The sequence below is a fragment of the Seriola aureovittata genome, chromosome 16, assembly GCF_021018895.1.
Source record: "Seriola aureovittata isolate HTS-2021-v1 ecotype China chromosome 16, ASM2101889v1, whole genome shotgun sequence".
In the NCBI taxonomy this organism is placed as follows: domain Eukaryota; kingdom Metazoa; phylum Chordata; class Actinopteri; order Carangiformes; family Carangidae; genus Seriola; species Seriola aureovittata.
Window position 1 is genome coordinate 9,766,160 of NC_079379.1, and position 13,620 is coordinate 9,779,779.

General features: G+C 40.6%; 2 protein-coding genes and 2 non-coding genes across 5 annotated transcripts; 1 reads left to right on the plus strand and 3 right to left on the minus strand.

Moving 5' to 3' along the window:
- The first annotated feature begins 3,279 nt into the window (after positions 1-3,279).
- Positions 3,280-9,366, plus strand: ddah2 (dimethylarginine dimethylaminohydrolase 2). Of its 2 annotated transcripts, none has more exons than XM_056399849.1 (6): positions 3,280-3,394; positions 4,387-4,973; positions 5,649-5,837; positions 6,774-6,893; positions 7,525-7,668; positions 8,593-9,366. In XM_056399849.1, the coding sequence occupies exons 2-6, from the start codon at positions 4,674-4,676 to the stop codon at positions 8,710-8,712; spliced, it is 873 nt and encodes a 290-aa protein (XP_056255824.1). In that variant the 5' UTR covers positions 3,280-3,394; positions 4,387-4,673; the 3' UTR covers positions 8,713-9,366. The 2 variants fall into 2 exon arrangements, with proteins under 2 accessions (XP_056255824.1, XP_056255823.1); XM_056399848.1 differs by having other exon boundaries at positions 3,286-3,394; positions 4,351-4,973.
- Positions 9,367-9,848: 482 nt separating this feature from the next.
- rps5 (ribosomal protein S5) lies at positions 9,849-13,560 on the minus strand. The gene is made up of 6 exons (XM_056399850.1): positions 13,475-13,560; positions 12,446-12,549; positions 11,947-12,156; positions 10,805-10,933; positions 10,110-10,208; positions 9,849-9,961 (listed from the first exon to the last, which is right to left on the minus strand). Coding segments are annotated over exons 1-6 (612 nt in total). The 5' UTR covers positions 13,476-13,560; the 3' UTR covers positions 9,849-9,892.
- On the minus strand, positions 10,285-10,417 carry LOC130184428 (small nucleolar RNA SNORA3/SNORA45 family). The gene has a single exon (XR_008829995.1). It is a non-coding gene; the product is annotated as a small nucleolar RNA SNORA3/SNORA45 family (small nucleolar RNA).
- LOC130184429 (small nucleolar RNA SNORA3/SNORA45 family) lies at positions 12,239-12,372 on the minus strand. The gene has a single exon (XR_008829996.1). It is a non-coding gene; the product is annotated as a small nucleolar RNA SNORA3/SNORA45 family (small nucleolar RNA).
- Positions 13,561-13,620: the final 60 nt, after the last annotated feature.

Below are 13,620 nucleotides of genomic sequence, written 5' to 3' on the forward strand. Positions count from 1 at the left end.
TTAATTAATGACACAGCACACAGACAAAAGCCCCTCAAAAATCAACCTAGAATGGTTGACAGACATTTCAGAGTAAATGTTGGTTTTGTAAATGTTAGTTTTGTTAATCGGGATGATATGTTGTGTGCCAAAATGATCAGCAGGCTTTGAAAAGGTCATGAATATCATTTAGCTTTTATGACTTGACACCCTGTCTGAAGTCTGAGTGTTTGTTGATAAAGCAAGACATTTTTTGAATGGAGTTTGGTGTGAAACAGAGAAAGCATCAGAGTCAGCTGCTTTGTTGTAAATGTGCAGTGATTGCATTGAAGTTGTGAGGTTATAGGCTACACACTTCTGATTCGTACATCTGTCCTTTTACTCCCAGACGGCTGTTTACAGATTTTTTTGTATTATATTCTTCAAGGAATCTGTTGTCGGTAAATAAACCTCGTCCATGCCACTTGGAACTGGATGGGTGGGCGGTGAGGACCAAAGTTTTATGACATTTTGATTCTTGGGGAGACAGTTTGAATGCAGTGTGGTTGTAAACCCACTGAAGCTGTATTTGACAGGGATGTTTTGTGTGTTGGCTGAAGTATCTCAGTGGACAGATGGTGTTCTTTAATCCTGTCTGTGCCCTCTACCTCCCATCCTCCACCCCCCTCCACCCCCCTCCACCCCCCAACCCTCTATCCCTCCACATCTCCCATTGCTTTTACATCAATGTCTGTTTACAGATATGCACAGAGGTATTTTGCCTTTCTGTTTTATTTTGTCTCTGTGTTGCCCCTGCGTCTCTGACTCTCTGTTGCTGATGAACAACCTTGGCTGCAGTTACCCAACCCAGTCAGTAGAAGGGAATATTGTCCCACTACGTGAGTCAAAAAGTAGTCACACAAACTCAAGCGTGCACATATTTATATACACATGCTCACAGCCATCTGTTACCTAGGATATGTTTATGCATGTTTACATCACTGCTGTCCAAATCTACAAATATCACTTTGCCAAAGTCCTGCAAAAAAAAAAAAAAAAAGTCTGATCAGTAATACTGCAGTATTAACAATTTACAATACTGCTGTTTCAAAGGATATATATACAACAGAGCTTTCCCTCTGATGTCTGATGAGGCGGCCTGCTTATCCAACAATCTCAACAGTGTCCAACATCATTTGACCCACATTTCAGGAAAAGCCAGATTATTTTTTGTCATGTCACGCAGACAAAAACAGACAACAACGATGGCTCAGTAACACAGCATATAGGCCTTAATCTATCATGACTTTGAACAGAAGGCGAGGAGTAAGGCAAGTAAATGTGACAAGCCTGAAACTGTTTATATAGGCAAAATAAATCAACCGTGAACCTGATAAGGTTAATGCAGCTATTTATATAGGCCACTGCGGGAGAGGTGAGAAGAATATTGACTTCTTTGATTCACTGCAGACAGTCCAAGTTTATGTTTAAAAGGCAGATGCAAGCAGAGAAGAAGGGCTGCCAAATTAGTCTCATGACCTTTCATAAACAATATATCAGGATTACCAGGGAGAATATGAAATAAGTGCCCTTAATCCTAGGAAACCTAATAGAAAAACTACAATCGACACTAATTCATTGTCTTAATACAAGGAAAGGGTGTCAGAGTAGGCTTGCATATGGCAAAAGTATCCCTGACATTGCCCAGCAGTAAACTTATTTTGCAACAGTAAGCTATAATGTTAAATTAAACTGGTCTTTCTTACTCTGAGTGACTTAAAAATGTTATGTTTTCTCGTCATGAAGTCATCAACATTAACAGTTTCCCATCAAAAGGCCCCAAATTGGCAGTTATACAGTTATAAATCATATGTGCACTAACATTAAACCAGCCTCCTTAGTGCTTAAAAGTCAACTATTAATAAGCTACGTTTAATTTTATTGCTGTTTAAAGTTAGTGTAAGAGGATAACTTTGTCTAATCAAGTTGAGTGACCTAAAAATGTTGTTACTGCTACTGTGACAGTCACTGTCACCTTAAAAATCAGACTAAAAGTTAGCATTAACATTAGCTTAAGGGTTAACATTTAATTATAATGAAACCAGCCCCATTTGTGGCCACAAGGCCAGGTGTGTCTTACACACTTTTTGATGTTTGTTTGTTACTTCACACTATAAGGTCCATAAAAAGTCTAATTCGGGACAATACTGTGTTTGATTTGCTTAAAAAGGTTTGCAGTCAAGCCCAACCAAGTTATTTAATTATACTTAGAGATACTGATGCTCTCCTCTCACCTTCAACAGCTAATGTTTTAAAAACGTTAGTGATTTTGTATTGATTGATTTTGTATCATAGGTAAAGCTAGCATTAACCAATGTTGAAAGCCAATACAACAGTGGCTGTGATAACTCCAATCAACGTTGATTGAATCCGGACAGGACGTGTGGGGGATGGGGGGTGGGATGAAATGGTGGGAGAGCAGCTGTGTCAAACTACCAATAAACACACGAAGAAGACAGGAAGTGAGATTATTATGCTTTTAAAAAATAAGAGCATGACCTGCGCCAAATTTGAACTTTATACAACTGGTTTTTGTTTACGGCTCTACCACCAATTTGTTTGAGTTGTATCTGATTACCTTTTAAATTTTCTCATGCACATGGAGGATGATACAACCAGTCATACAGGAATTATTCAAATCCTTTACTGGAAAAAAAAAAAGTACTAGTGCAATACTCAAGTAAAAGCCATGCACTGAAAATGTCCATCAGTTTATCAGAGAAATTCTTTTCATTTTATTTATTTATTCATTTAAGAAAAATGCGCTTACACTATCAAAAGTAAAAGTGGTAACTACGCAGAGAAAATTGTCTCTGTTGTGACTGTTATGTTTTATATATTATATAAAGGGATCTTTATATTATTCATGCAACAATCTGTAAGCAACATTTTACAATTGCAGCTCGTTGAGATGCATCTCACTGCAACTGTTTATTGCAATTTCAGACAGAAAACTAGTAAATCCTCACTTTACAGAAGCTGGAAGCATAATGGTGTTTTTTTTCTTAAATCGATTAATCATTTATTCAAACTGTTTTAATTTATTTGATTTGATTTGATCAATGGTCTGATCATTTAATCTCTATGGTTATATAGTTCATCTTTATCTGCAACATAGATATATTGGAGTAAAAAGTACAATATTTCCCCTTGAGTAAATGTGCTCTGTAATTTTCCATCACTACACTCAACTGGACGCAGCACTCGTTTTATTTTGAAGCGAGTAACCGGAACTAGTCAAATTCACATTCGCCATCTTGACACGTAGTCGCGAGTCAGAGAAAGACAGAGGGAGTAACGGGACCTGGGTTGGTTTGGAAATTAAATCAGACGGAGGGAAACGCGGCCAAGCGTGGAGATACGACATTGAAAACAGGTAAGTCCCAAATTTACATTTATATTTGTTATTTGTGTAACTTCTGGGAGTGTTCGTGATAGTTTCCCCGGTTATTAAGACACGAACATCATCATGAGAAGTGTTGGAAAAGGAGTGTTGAACTGCTGGGCGGTGCACTCCTGCAGCCAAACACTCAAGATGGTTTTGTTCTGGATGATGTTCACATTGTTTTGTTTTTTGCTGCTGCACAAAACAACCAAACTGTATAACTAGTCGAAATACCGACGAATATATCTAGAAAACAATACTGCTGCTTGTGCGGGGTGAAGAAATACTGAATTGTCAACACTGTGAACTGCCTAAACTTGCAGTGAAGTCCTCCTGATACGCTTTGTGTGCTGCCTTATGACAACACCAAATGAACATGAAAGCCCAGCAGTTGCCGCATAAGTTCAGAAGCAGATTTAGGCAACATCCTGTGTGGAATTCCCTCTCTGCAGCTTCACAGTGGGCGACTGCTGTGAGGCACAGGGAAGATGATAAAAGGGCAATTGTCCCAAATCTGACCCACTGTCCAAATATGGAAAGGCTTTGCAGCATATTTCAGGGCCACTGAATAATGTTTCCTCACAATTTAACCTTGGACAATCATCCTTTTGTCTACTTTCAGCTGTGCTATTTCTTTGTGTTATTTTAGCAGCTTGTGGATGTTGTATGATTGATACATTTGTATAATTGTCTCTTTTTACACAATAAAAATAACCAAGTCACATAAGAACACACCTTTCATGAAATATTCATCCTGATGTTGTATAATCCAAAATCTCCAAGACACTGGTGTAGATATTTATACCTCAAAGTAGAAAGGCACGTGGACCTGAAATGTTTGTGTCCCACAAAAGCTGTTGGCACCAGAGCTCAAAAGTGATCCTTGTTGTGTTCGTTCCACTGTGTCAGGCTTTGGCCTTGATGTGTGCATCTCCCTCTGTCTAAAGCTGAGATCACCTGCTTCCACCTCTCGGCATCTGCAGGTGGGGGGAGTAGCCGATGGAGTGCTGAATTGAAAGACGTAGCACCGCGACGGGGATGAAGATGCTCTCCACTCTCCCTCTGGACCTCCTGATCCATCCCATCAGCTTCATTTAGAGTTCACCTGGTGTTTTGATGAAAGCCAGACTGTGAAAAAGTTGCAAACGCCTACATACACAGATCGTTTTTATCTCCTCTTGCTTGTCTCCTGGCAGAGCAAGCTTATTGGCATTTTTTGCAGAACAGTAATACTCACTACCACTTTTTATAAACAGTTTTTAATGAAAACATGGCGAACATGTGCCCGTATGGTCGCTTCACTCACGCCGTGGTGCGGGGAATCCCAGAGACCTTTGGGAAGGCTGCGGGAGACGGTCGTGAGAACGTGGAGACATCAGTGGATCTGGCCAAAGCTCAGCGTCAGTTCGGTTGCCTGACAGGAGCCCTGAGGCAGAAGGTTGGCCTGCAGTTGATCGAGATCCCCCCTGACCCTGAGCTGCCGGAGAGCTGGAGGATAGAGGATGTGGCAGTCATCCAGGGAGACACGGCGCTCATCACCAGGCCCTTCAAACAGCAGAGGCGCAGTGAGGTAACGCAAGGGAGAAGACAATGGCTTTAGCGACCCATTTCTGCACCTCTAATCTTCTGCTAATGCACTTAATCTTGCTTTGTGAGACAAAGGGGCAGTAAGTAGAAGCCTTTTGTTTCAGTTCATATCAGTGTGGTATGAAGATGAACTTGCGGTAGATACTTGTTTAAACTAGCAATGAAGTTTTGTCAAAGTTACATTATTGTTACAGGGTCACACAGATCCTTGTTTTCCCTGGTCGGTACATTCAGTTTCCTTTTGGGAACGCCAACATCTGAGACTTGAGAATAGACTGTGGAAAACAACCTGTTTCACACAATAGAATGACCAAACTCAAATCACCCTTTCCATGACGTCCATGTTTTTTTTCCAGTTTTTGTTCTGTGGGTTTGATTTTAGTGAGGCAGTACAGTGTTTTCTGGCTGTTGAGCTGACTGAAATTCTGGCCGTCAAAGGTTTTGTTAACACTTGATTTTAGAGGCCTGTAATTTAAAAAAAAAAAAGTTATTCAGAACTAACTATAGTGAAAAATATGATAATACTTTATTTTACAGTCTGTAAATTGTGATACAGAAAAACATGCAAACTCCCAGATGGGCAGTAACCACTTGTTTGGTTGTTTCCTGCCCCTTTTTCTCACAGTGGCTTAAGTAGAACTTCTCTCCATCTCTCCAGGTGGAGGCAGTGAGGAGGGTGATGTCGGAGCTGAATCTGACGGTGGTGGAGATGGGGACTGAGGAGGGGGACTCTGCAGGAGCCACCCTGGAGGGTAGCGACATCCTTTTCACGGGGAGGGAGTTCTTTGTCGGCATCTCCTCCCACACCAACCGCAGAGGGGCGGAGGTGCTGGCAGACACTTTCAGGGTAAAGACGGACATGGAGGGAAAATGGTTGTAAGATCCAATGTACCGGTGACTCAGTCTCTGTGTGAATCAGTCTGTAAAAGAAAGACAGACAAACTCCCCAATAAACCATAAAATAATCAATAGATTTTCAGTTTCAAGCCAGTGCAACAAAGATTGTCGCAGTGCCAAGAGTCTTGTCAGAATATGAACCCTGCTGCCAAAGTGAGCAGGTGGCCATTTGCATCATTGCATTTGGGGAATTACAGTCTGTAAACAGTGATGAATGAGGTCGTTCCATCGGCAAAATAATGGAGACCACACAGAGGGACCCCTCAGGCTCCACACGACCCACCCATTAGTATTGATTCCCCCACTTCTCTTAAGTGAATTTCACATTTTAACACACACACACACACACACACACACACACACACACACACACACACACACACACACACACACACACACTTTGCATCCACTTGTACTGTGTGTGTGCTGTGTGCTGTGACAGTCTGGTATGAATCAGTGTGGGTGGGAGGTATCATGTGGTCGGGGGGGAAAGAGGAAGACCAGCAGAGCGTTGGCTCAGACATGTTCAGTATGTATCATGTTTCAGAGTTGGTACTTTAGATTTTCACAGGCTTCATCAATTTTCATTCATAAAATTCCAGTGTACCAGATGTTGCAAGTGCTTTATATGTATTTGTAGCTCCAGTATTTATCATTCTAACAGGAACACTGAGTAGAAAAAATTCCACGTATAAATTTGCAGCCTGTGATGATGCCACTGTGCTGCAACGTAACTTTAAAAATCCTTGCATTTGAACTGGGAAGTGTCTGCTGTGAAAAGGGCCCATCAGGTGACGACTGCTAAGGTAGATAAGGGAATGTTTACTCTCAAAGAAACTTGAACGGACAGTGTGTGAATTAAAGCTTTCAACCTCCATCTGCTCAGGACTTTGCTGTGTCCACTGTCCCCGTCTGCGGTGGAGCCCGACTGAAAAACATCTGCTCCATGGGAGGTCCAGACACAATCATCATAAGCAACAGTTATGGGGCCAAGAAGACACTCCGGGTAAGTGTGTGTAGATGCAGTAGGTGTGTGTGTATCCATGTGGCAAATTTGTTTGTCTCACTTTCGTTTTTCTTCTTTCACCATGTTGCAGCTAATCACCTTTTAAAATGTGTTAGTCACTTTTATTTTACATGACTTTTTTTTTTTTTTTGTTAATTTAATTTTGTATATAGTGATTGAGAATATGGTAAATTTCAAGAAAAATCCTTTGACTTTGGTTTGAAGATTAATTTTTATGTTTACTGGCGAAACAAAACCATAACCAGCTAAATAACATAGTGACAATTTCTTTGTCTGGCTAAAATCATGTATTAGCCAGGCCCTAACATCTCCCACCAGTCAACACTGGCCTTGTTATCTATCACACATGTATAATCTCTCCCTCGCTGCATGTGTTTCTCTTCTCTCTGTCCTCATGTGACCTGCACACATCATATATCTCCTGACTGCTGATGTCATATTATTAATTCTCTTTGAGTCTGTGTGTAATGCTGGGAGTGGTCGGCTGAAGTGTGTGTGTGTGTGTGTGTGTGTGTGTGTGTGTGTGTGTGTGTGTGTGTGTGTGTGTGTGTGTGTGTGTATATGGAGCTGTCAGGGTGGTGCACAGTAACATAAGTGTGTTTGTATCCAGATGATGGAACAGCTGACTGATCACCACTATGAAGTCCTCACTGTCCCTGAGGAATCGGCCGCAAACTGCATCTACATCAAAGGTCCGTCTAAACGGGACTTCCTGCTGCACCGGCCTGCAGACGAGTGTCCTGACAGTGTCTCTGTGAGTACAGCCAAAGTCCTGAGATCCAGAAAGAGCCTCATCTTTGTTAGGACTTCATTTCATTTATTTTTATTTATTTCATGTAGTTCTTTTTTTATAAAACTGCATGTAAAATACGGCAGGCCTTCTCAGTTAAAGTGAAATATAACCTTTACTGACTTTATCATTATTTAGCAGAAAATGTAACAACTCCAAGAGTCCCACAGACTGCATGTAATAAGATTAACAGATCTCAGACAGAACTTGTTTCCTATGATACTGATCTCTGCCATAATTGTCTGTAATTGATGCGAAGCAGAGCAGAGATCTTAACAGAAATATCTTATTAAGAGCTTACATCAATACAAAACAATATATTTGTCCTGCTGTGACAGTCGCTTTCTCTGGCTCCAAAAGATGAAATGTTCTTTGAAGCCATTCTTTCGTTCACAGCGCCATCTCTCATCGCTGACCTGTTAAAAATGTGAGTGGGTGGGAGGACAAAAGTTGAGCTATCTTGAAAATTTTATGCACTTTGGATAACAGAATATAGTTTAGCTATAACAAAACAGGATGAGCTCATCCTGAAACGAAAACAAAAGGTTGGTAAACGATAATGTTGAATAACCCTGCAGTGTTAACAACATAAATCTCTGATCATTTATCCTGTGTCCCAAATCCATACTTCAAACATAATTGTATACAGAATGTATGATCTAATACTAATCGTCATAGTAAGCTACTTTAGCAGTTAGTATACAAAACAATTTTTTATGAAAGCCACTGACACTTGAAAGTAATTTAAGGAGCTGTCATTGCAGCCAGTGAGGCAGTTTTTCCTTCTTTTATTAGCGTCTTAACTTCTTCCCTCAAGTGTGCACAGTGCAGTCTGTGCCAGTGCTGATGAGTATGTGTCTGGATGAGTAAATCGTTTCCTCTCTGCAGGCCTTCCAGAAGCTGCAGGACTACACCCTCCTGCCTACAGCCTGCAGCGAGGCCTCCAAACTGGGAGCGTCCCTGTCCTCACTCTGCCTCCTCATCAACAGAAAGCACACGTATTTCTGAAGACACACTCCCAACACTCAGTATGTTACACAGTATTTACCTGCACATGTCCGTGGTGTGGTGGAGGGGGGCCTCCGAAACACTTCCCACGGATTTAAAATTCTTGTCTATTTATTGTTAAAGGAAACACTGACACACAGCGTTTGTATGAGAGAGAATACGATCCATCTGTTAACAGACTAACTGTACCAAACACGCAGATTGTTGGCACAGCTGCCCCCCCTGCTGAACCAACAGTGCAGCACACAGAGGTCTTACAACACCACTCATGAAACCACTAAATTCAACTGTAGTTTTTGTTTAACTTGGTAATTTGTAGGCACCACTGAGCTAACATTAAAACAATTGAAATTGGAGACTTTTTAATATCTTCTAAGGCCTTTTTATTTTGAGGAAACTGAATTCAGCGCTGTAGAAAACCCCGTGGTGCTCAAATTCATGATCATGTGTAGCTCTTATATCCATATTACAACAGGTTGGTATCCATTTCATTACTATTCAAGTATTAGTTGTTTTACTGACAGTTTAAATTGCAGGATGTGTAGCTGCTAAGTATAAAAATGCAGATTTTTTTATTAAATAGTTTTAGCTTTTCCTATGTATGAATTTGTAGCAAGTGTAGAGATGCCAATAAAATGTATCTGCCAACTTGTAGAGACATGTCATTTTGCTTTTGTGTAATTTACACTCAGTTGGCAGTTTGTTTGGTACATCCAACTAAAACTAATGCAGTCTAATACAGGTCCTGCAATAACTCATACATTCATAAAGGTTTGGATTCAACATGAAGGTCATCTGAGGCTGCAGTTTTGTGACACTGCTGAAAATTGAGTTGCATTATATTAGCAGGCCTATTTTGTCCTTCCATTTATATTAATGAGGATTGGCAAAATAAACACTTCCATATAATGCAGATTCAACAGCACCACAAACTTCTTCCTCAAATTATCAGTTTGAATCAACACAAACAATTTCAAGAGACTGAACATTATAACCTTTATGAAGGTGGACTTATTGCAGGACTGTTGCATTAGACTGCATTAGTTTTAGCCAGGTGAACCTAATAAACTGGCACCTGGGTGAACATCTCGAAACAGTCGTGTGAAGAGGGTCATTAAACACTCATGGAATCCACAAAAATTTCTTGAGATTTATTTGTTTTGTTAGAAAGCAAACATGTTTAACGGTTGGACTTGGCAACTCTCTCCAACTCGTCCTTCTTCTTGATGGCGTAGGAGTTAGATGAACCCTGAAACAGAAATTCAAACATCACGGTAAATATCACAACTCGTGTAACTCAAGGCAATTTCTCAGCACTCTAATTACAGGTTTTGTTTAAACTTCGATCAATAAGAAGCTCACTATGGTATTTTATGAAATGTTTGAAGAAAATTTACCTTAGCTGCGTTGATCAGCTCATCAGCCAGGCACTCGGCAATGGTCTTGATGTTCCTGAAAGCAGCTTCTCTTGCTCCTGTGCACAGCAGCCAGATGGCCTACAAGACAAGATGAGCGAGAGGCTGAGGCAGGCTGACAAATTAATTTCAGTGGAATAAACACTGGCTGGTAGAGTAATGTATCTGAGTTGGTGATTGACTGGGCCACATCAGACTACAGCCAATGAATAAGCAAAGATAATTTCCTCTGCGAGCACTCTAGCACACCAGGACAATGAGTAGTATCAAGGCGTGACTCTAGCCTCGCTTAGTGCATGAAATACACAACGTATTAAATCACCTCATGAAAATAAAGCAGTGTTCAGTAAACGACTGAAGGAATATTTAATGGTGATAAGCTGAAAACTACTTCCAGACATGAAGTGTACGCCCTGCTGTTAGTGTTAACTGTTACAACTGAAACCTTACATGCATTATGTAATCTGTATACTGTTAATTCGTATACACACTGTCAAATCTTAATGTAATTAAAAAGTGAACTGAGTTCTTCCTCCTGATTCTACCAGACATGCTTCACATCTTTGTCAGATATGTGAAAACACAACACTATCTTTATGTCTGGGGTATAAAAGGACTGTTGCAATGTAACATGAAAAATAAACAGTTTTTAATGTAAACGGATGCGGACACGTTACCTGGTTGACTCTGCGGAGGGGTGACACGTCCACAGCCTGCCTCCTGACGGTACCGGCACGGCCGATACGGGTGGAGTCCTCACGGGGTCCACTGTTGATGATGGCGTTCACCAAGACCTGAAGGGGATTCTGGGAAGAAAATTTAAAAATGGTATTTTAACAGATTGTTAAATGTTGTGGTCCCACATGACTACCAGTCACTTCTTTAAAAAGCACTATGACTACAGCAGATTTTCCTGTGTTGCTGCATTATTCAAATTAAATGACATTTCAAGACCTTTTAATACTGTTTTCAGGGTCATACTGATTAAAGTATGAACGAAATTCAGTCATCTTTGTAAGAAACTGTATATAATAATTCCTTGTAATATAAATTAACATCACCCGGACCCAGATACATGCATTTTATGGATGGATTAACCAATAAAAGTGATCCAAGTTTTTTCCCTTTTTCTAAAAAACTATTAGCTAGGGAAAAATTTAAATTAATGTTACCATCAACAACAGACAAAAAAAAATTCAAGATTTTAAAAAGGACTGAATTCAGTGCATGTTAAGACTTTAAAACCTGCAGATACAAACAATTTTTGGAAACAAGCCAGGCTCTGTCCAAAGGCAACTCGTCTTATGCTTGATAAGAATACAAATAATTTTCCAAACTGTTTCACCACTGATTTAAAAAAAAAAAAAAAAAAAAAAAAAAAAGAATTCAACCATGTTTGATAATTACACAGGGATGTTTTTGACATGGGAGTTTTGGGTCTCTTGGGCATAATGAAGCAGTTTATTTAGTTCTTTTAGCAGAAGTATGGTCTGGGTCATCTACACAAGGATTTGTTAAGTGTCTTTACAGCAGGACAAACAAGATCAACTTTTGGATCTGTGGGGACTAAATATTGATCTGCTCTTTTTAAAAATTATTTTCCCCTGTGTAAATGGGTAAAAACCCAAACTATGAAAGCTTGTCCCATAGCATCAGGTGAACACTATTTATCCAGTGTCAGTTTACCCTTCCCTGTATTTTATAGTTTGTTGACTTTCTAGCATCTTGATCTGATGGTGTTTTTAGTCATACCAGACACACCGAGCCGAATACTCTCACCAAACATGGATGAAGTGTTGTGAAAGTTAGTGGTACGTACCTCTCCTGTCAGCAGATGGATGATCTCGAAGGCATGCTTGACGATGCGCACGGTCATCAGCTTCTTGCCGTTGTTGCGGCCGTGCATCATCATGGAGTTGGTCAGACGCTCCACGATGGGGCACTGGGCCTTGCGGAAACGCTTGGCGGCATAACGTCCACCAGAGTGCGGCAGGTACTTTGCGTACTTCTCCTTCACGGCAATGTAATCCTGTATTGACAAGTTAAAGTGGTTAAAGTGTTGTGGTTTATACAGACTTGGACTGAGCACAGATACAGCATGTAGGAAGAGATCATGTGTCTGAGTTGGTGATTGACTGGGCCACTTCAGACTACAGCCAATGAATAAGCAAAGACAGTTTCCTCTGCGAGCACTCTAGCACACCAGGACAACAGGTCAGTGTTCAGGCGTGACTCTAGCCTCGCTTTGAATTAGTAAAAACATTTAAAATAACACAGCAATCAGCTGACACAAGTAGCAACTCTTTGATGCAGCTTACCTGCAGGGAGATGTCATTGATCTGGACATCGTCAGTGCTCCACTTGCCAAAGAGCTTGATCTCTGGGGTCTCAGCCACGGCTGGGGCAGTCTCCCACTCAGTCACTGGAGATAAATAGGTGAGATTTTTATTATTATTAATTTTTTTTAAATACACAGCATTCACGCATGTTTATTTTCAAGTATATAGCAAATTTATGAGATTATAGAAAATTGATTACATTTCTTAATTCCCAACAATATAACAAATTGACTGAAAAGTTAATGATGGTTGGTATGCCTGGATCCGTCATCTAATGAATACTAGTCTCATATTGTAAAAGAACTAAAAGAAACGTATATGTAGCATGGACATTATAATAAATCTGTGCGAAATTATTCAGTCACATAAAACCCACCACATTGTTACATTGATAAACACAGGTACTGCAGCTTTACAACTTCCACTTAAATCATGTCGATGTTGAGATATAGACATCTTGAGTTTTATATCTCCGTTATGCAGCAGAATAATTCCCTACAACTTTGAAAACAGCCGGTGAGAGTGAATGTCAGGTCAGAACTGGTAGAAATAAAGACATCCACAGTTTCTCAGCAGGGCCGGGGTTGAAGCCTGTTTCACCTAAAGGGAAGCTAACCTGAGCCACGGCAGCTGACAAGCTGACAAACGACTAAAAACTGACTATATTATGCGTTACAAATCAGCGGTGGTGTTTACTACGGTGAAAATGCAGGATTTAAAATAATACCACCGCCACGTGTGGAGTAAGAAGACGCTGGATGTGATATCTAACGCGGTGGCTACTCGACATGCCGCATCCACATGTGCTAGCAAGTTAGCCACATGCTAACGCCCAGCGTTCTTGCACTCGTACGGTAAAACTTAAAGGGAATAAAACGCACATTCCGGAAAAACGGAGGTGCTTCACTTGTATTTCTGGGACACCAAGAGTCCGTAGCGTCTCTTATTAGCCATCAATATTCTTTTTGGTGAGATATAAAGCGAGTAAATAGTGAATTTTCGACTCACTTGTGTCTGCCGCTCTGTACTACACTCCTCACAGACGGGAAAGGGCCTCTCACGGCGCCGCGTCCAGATATCCGGTGGACTGGTGGGTTACTTCCGGTGCGCAAGGCATGCATGGAAATGTAGTCAGACCGCTTTGAGACAGATTT

Excerpts from the sequence above, each read along its gene's own strand:
- ddah2 (XM_056399849.1), top strand. The coding sequence starts at position 4,674 with ATGGCGAACATGTGCCCGTATGGTCGCTTCACTCACGCCGTGGTGCGG. Across the intron at positions 4,974-5,648 it reads AACAGCAGAGGCGCAGTGAG|GTGGAGGCAGTGAGGAGGGT; the intron begins GTAACGCAAGGG and ends CCATCTCTCCAG. Across the intron at positions 7,669-8,592 it reads AGTGTCCTGACAGTGTCTCT|GCCTTCCAGAAGCTGCAGGA; the intron begins GTGAGTACAGCC and ends TCCTCTCTGCAG.
- rps5 (XM_056399850.1), bottom strand. Across the intron at positions 12,157-12,445 it reads TCAATGACATCTCCCTGCAG|GATTACATTGCCGTGAAGGA; the intron begins GTAAGCTGCATC and ends TTGTCAATACAG. Across the intron at positions 10,209-10,804 it reads CCCTCCGCAGAGTCAACCAG|GCCATCTGGCTGCTGTGCAC; the intron begins GTAACGTGTCCG and ends CTTGTCTTGTAG.